At 52.1% G+C, this 4,506-nt stretch overlaps 1 protein-coding gene across 1 annotated transcript in view; it reads right to left on the reverse strand.

The window, feature by feature from the left end:
• Window positions 1–4,506, reverse strand: part of LOC113209561 (furin-like protease 2) — a 154,266-nt gene that overhangs the window by 85,567 nt on the left and 64,193 nt on the right. Inside the window, exon 5 of the mRNA XM_052265690.1 lies at window positions 805–950. Within this exon, the coding sequence (XP_052121650.1) occupies window positions 805–950 (146 nt within the window). The remainder of the gene's footprint in view (window positions 1–804; window positions 951–4,506) is intronic.

Consider the following 4,506-nt stretch of genomic DNA (forward strand, 5'->3'; position numbering starts at 1 on the left):
ACTCTATGAACATTGCTTTATATTAATGGTAAAGTGTTGTTTTCATTTTTGATCACTTTTGAGAGTTTTGAAGAAACAACATACGACAACAAAGTGGTTGTCCAAGATTCATCCGTGTTGGATTCTGATGAACGGCTAGGTTATGTCACCAAAAATTATTTAATTTGAACGATTTTTTTTGCCTATTGTGTCATGTGTCACGTCATATGTTTTTAGCGAAATAAAGGGAAACAGTATATGAAATACGACCTTTTCATTTCTACCATATCAATATTCAAAATGGGGGGCGGGGGGGGGGGGCAATATTGATACCACAGCAGATCAGCTTGCACCCATTGCTTCAATATAGATTGCTGACAGAGCAATTCGGGCGATTGCTATTCCATACGCGGCTCACTGGGATTGTAACACCAGCAAATTCCGTTGCTGCATCAGCAAAGAAACATTCAGCAATTTAAGTTTGCTGGCACAGCTAGAAATGTTGTAGGCGCTATGTTAGCAGCCAAAAATTGCTACCGCAGCAATAAAACAGCTGTGGCAGCAAATCTTTTCTCTCCGTGTGGTGGAGAATCCAGTGACCGTACAGACGAAACACCGTGAAAACAATCCTTCGGGCAACGATAAGCAGTTAGATAAAGTTTACAGCGCTAGATTACTGAATTGTTTTGGAATAGTGCTTTCTCATATATTACATAATTACTCTATAATCCGATAATCTACTCAAAAGTACACCGTTTAGTTGCAGACCCCCTTCGGTCCAACGGTTACAGGTGCTGAAGCAGAGTGTTGGGCGGCGATACTCACCAGTGTGCTCGTTGGTGCAGAGGTGGTCGGGCCGCAGCTGGCCGTCCATGTCCACGGTGGCGACGCTGCGGTCCCTGCCGGGCGTGCCCGAGCTGTACGTGGTGGCCAGCGTGGACGAGCACTCCTCCAAGTACCACGGCTTCAGCCTGAGGAGAGGGAAGCGTTATTATTACAAGGAATGGAATGCGTGTGGTGGCGCGCCACCCGCGCGGCGCCCCCAGCTCCGCATTGCGTGCCGCCCCGGCTCTCTGTCTCTCGTCGCCATGGACACCAGTAATGCCGCACAGATACGATTTATTCCTCTCCAGGCCGGGGAGGCAGAGGTCGCGGCGGCAGCCGAACAGATGGACGGGGGAGAAAAGGGACCGGGAATAACAAATCATCGACGCGGCAGAGGAGGAGGAGAAGAGGGGGGCGGGGAGGTGGGGGCGCTGGCTCCGTCTGATAGGGCAGAGGTGAGGGGGGCAGGGGGGGAGCGAAAAAAGAACGGGAGCCAAAGCGGAGGCGGGGCGCAGCAGAGAGTGAGTTTGAGATGGGGTCACCGATACACCCGTCCGGCCCCCGGAACATCCCCCAGCGACAAGGCACTGTATCATCGTCGAGAGAATCCATCTGCTGTCGAAGATGACTCTGCCCAAATACACAACGGGCATCCCGGGTGCGGCTGGCAGAGGGAGGGCCCCCACCCGCTACGGGCGCGTCCATCCGCTCCACCGCCACGTTCGTTCCTCACCGGCACTCGCCTTCCCAGTCGGCTATCGTGTTATTTAAGGACAGCCTCCCTTCCCCTCGCGCCCCTCCCGCTCATGCGTAGGGGGGCTGGCTCTACGTTGCAATCACGAGCATATGGGGGAGTGAGGCGGGTTAAGGGGCGGAGCTGCAACTTTGGTTCAGTCACGCGAAATGCCTATCCAGGTAATCACATGCCGGGCCGTTACCATTGACAAACGGAATAGGCAGGCGGGCCGCAGGCAGGGCCACAGGCGGGATTAGGGGACAGGAAGAATGGCCCGATATACGCACGCCGCCTGCGGCCCGGCGGATCGGATATTCACAAAACGGCCCGCCGTCTACACCACTTCCGACATTTCTACCGCTTCACTGCGGCCGCAACGCGTCCGCGTCACCGCTCTACCGCGACAGCAGACAAGACGCGCGCGCCCTAATGCTATTGTACCGGCATTTATTGGCATCAACCGAACACTGAAAGAAAAAGTTTTCGTAAAAAAAAGGTTATGAAATGCTTAGTGAAAAATAATTCACGAAAATTTTGCCAATTTAGGAGACATTTCCTAACGTTACAAATATATTTCGTAACGAATGAAAATTTAGGGGTCGTCGTAAGTCATAATATTTGGCAAAATCTATACAAATTTCATGTTCTTTCGTTAGAGGTTTCAATTTTTCCAAAGCAATTCGTAAAATAACGATGTATCGTAATTTGTTAAAAAGGAAGGTTTCGTGAAAGAAAGTTAACCGAGAAAATTTCGCAGAATCACGAGAATTTGTTTTACTGTGTATACAAGAAACGTTTTATAGTCACTGGGGTAATAGGCTGCTTCGCTACACCTCAGCCAACAACTTTCAAATGTAAAAACAATAACGCGCACCAGGTATACGCAGCAGTGCGGACTCCTGCCGCGAGCACCGCGAGTTCCCCTGAGGATCATCCACTCCCAAGCCTTCCTCCTCCCCACCCCTCTCTCGCTCCCTATAGCGCTGCACGGTGTCGTTACCGCCCAGAGCAAAGCGCGCGCGCTGCTCCTTCATTTCTTTCTATCTCGAGTATCGCATCACGCGGCGTGGCCCGGCGCGGCGCCCGCCGGCCCAATCCGTCTCACGCGAGTGGCAAAATAATGCCCGTTCACCACGCAGGCAGCGTAAAAATACGGTGGAGAGTACATGGCATCGGCGGGCGGAGCCCTCCGGACAAAGCCCCCCCTCCCTGTTTTACTCTTTCTCTCTCCTTCCCCTTATCCTGATCCTCGTCCCCCCCCCCCCCCTCTTAATCATCATCCCTCCCTCGCTGTCCCCGCCTTGCCTCTCTTTGTTGTGATACTGCTGACGTACACAGGATGTGCAGCAATGCGATTCATCAGCCTTATCTCGCCCGCCTTACTTCATCCCCGCCGTATGTGTGTGTCTCTATCCGGTTCGGTATAGTTCTATTTCGAGCTGAAATGCCTCGCCGGGTCATGCCCATGATCCGATTGGCAAATTTTAAAAATCTTTAAAAATCCTGATCTCAAAAGCATGGAGTCACGAGGCACTGCCGCGGTATTACCAAAGCCCACTGTAAACTGGTCGGCATCATATGACGCCAATATATTGGCCAAGATTTGGCGCTTCAATGATAAATTACGCGTCTTTTGAAATTTTGGTGTCTTCCGAAAGGACGCCAAAAGTTGGCGCCAAATGGCGCCAAAATTAGTGGCGTTCATCAGAGGACGCCAATATTCTGGCGTCATAAGACGCCAACCAGTTTTTAGTGCCCTTGAAGTGTCATCCAAGAAGCCTCTGCAGCGCAGTACCTTTCCATATGTCCCAAAATGCATAGGTGAGACCATTTTCCCCAGACGACAGCAGTATTGTACAAAACTTTCAAGTGACTCACTTTTACGCTTTCACAAATCATCGGGCTATGAAAACAGCGCCGTATCCGCGGGATCCGCGACTTCCTTCTGATTTCTCGGAACGCTCCACCTCGTTTCTCGTTTCTCTCACCCGAAATAACAAACCCCGCCTCGTAATAATCCTAGGTGAGCGGGTCGCTGGCTCCCGCCGGTTTTTTTTTGTCACTCATTACTCGACCCCCCCCCCTCCATCCTCCCCGCCCAGCTGCCATGGCGAGCCCTTAGCCACGCGCTTCATTTGAGTCGGCACCCCCTACACCCTTCCATTCCCCCCAGCCCTGGCCCTCACTCACTACTCCTCGGCCCCTACTCCCTCCACTGCCCTTTTTTTCATTTTTCCTCCCTGCACCCTCTGGTCTCTGCTTTACACGGAAAATGCACCGCCCCACTTAGTGATGTCCCATTTCTCTACAGAAATTCATACTTTAATATATTACAAAATATAAAACAGAAAAAAGGGCCTAGAAAGAAATAACATCCATCGGCCGAGGCCGTGTTCCGGCCACTGCATGGATCTCAGTGGAGAAATGGAATTCAAAAGTAAACAAAGGGCCTGGCAAATTTTACTACTCTGCAAAAGGGGTGCACCTTGACGTTGGTGCAACCCTTTTCTGCCCGATGAACAATCAGAGGAAAGCAGGGAGTGAAACGGAACAGCAGTGCATCGCATACGACGGACGTTGACCGCGCAGTGGGGCACTTTGGCGGGGCAACTATGGAAAACCATTATAAATATTTTAGTTTGGTCCGCGCGAAACCCGACGCCCAGGGAGCGTACGGGGTTGCAGAAAATGGGGAGCAGGGGAGAGAGGGGGAGATGGGGAAGAGGAGGTGGAGAAGGCACCGCTATTTCCATGGAAGGCGTCTGCATGACGGCTGGGCAAAATAGCGTTCTGGGGACTGCACGCAAATTACATCATCACGTGCGAAGGGGAGCGGTGGAGAAGGGGGCGGGAGAGGGTACGGGAAAGGAGGGGTGGGGGCAGACTTGTGGACGGCGGAGTATGCACCAAATCAACTAGGCGTGTCGGGGAGGCAGGGACCTAGAAGAGAGGGCGGAAGAGAGAGA

This window comes from Frankliniella occidentalis, unplaced genomic scaffold (genome assembly GCF_000697945.3).
Source record: "Frankliniella occidentalis isolate FOCC.00 unplaced genomic scaffold, Focc_3.1 Scaffold29, whole genome shotgun sequence".
NCBI classification, from domain to species: domain Eukaryota; kingdom Metazoa; phylum Arthropoda; class Insecta; order Thysanoptera; family Thripidae; genus Frankliniella; species Frankliniella occidentalis.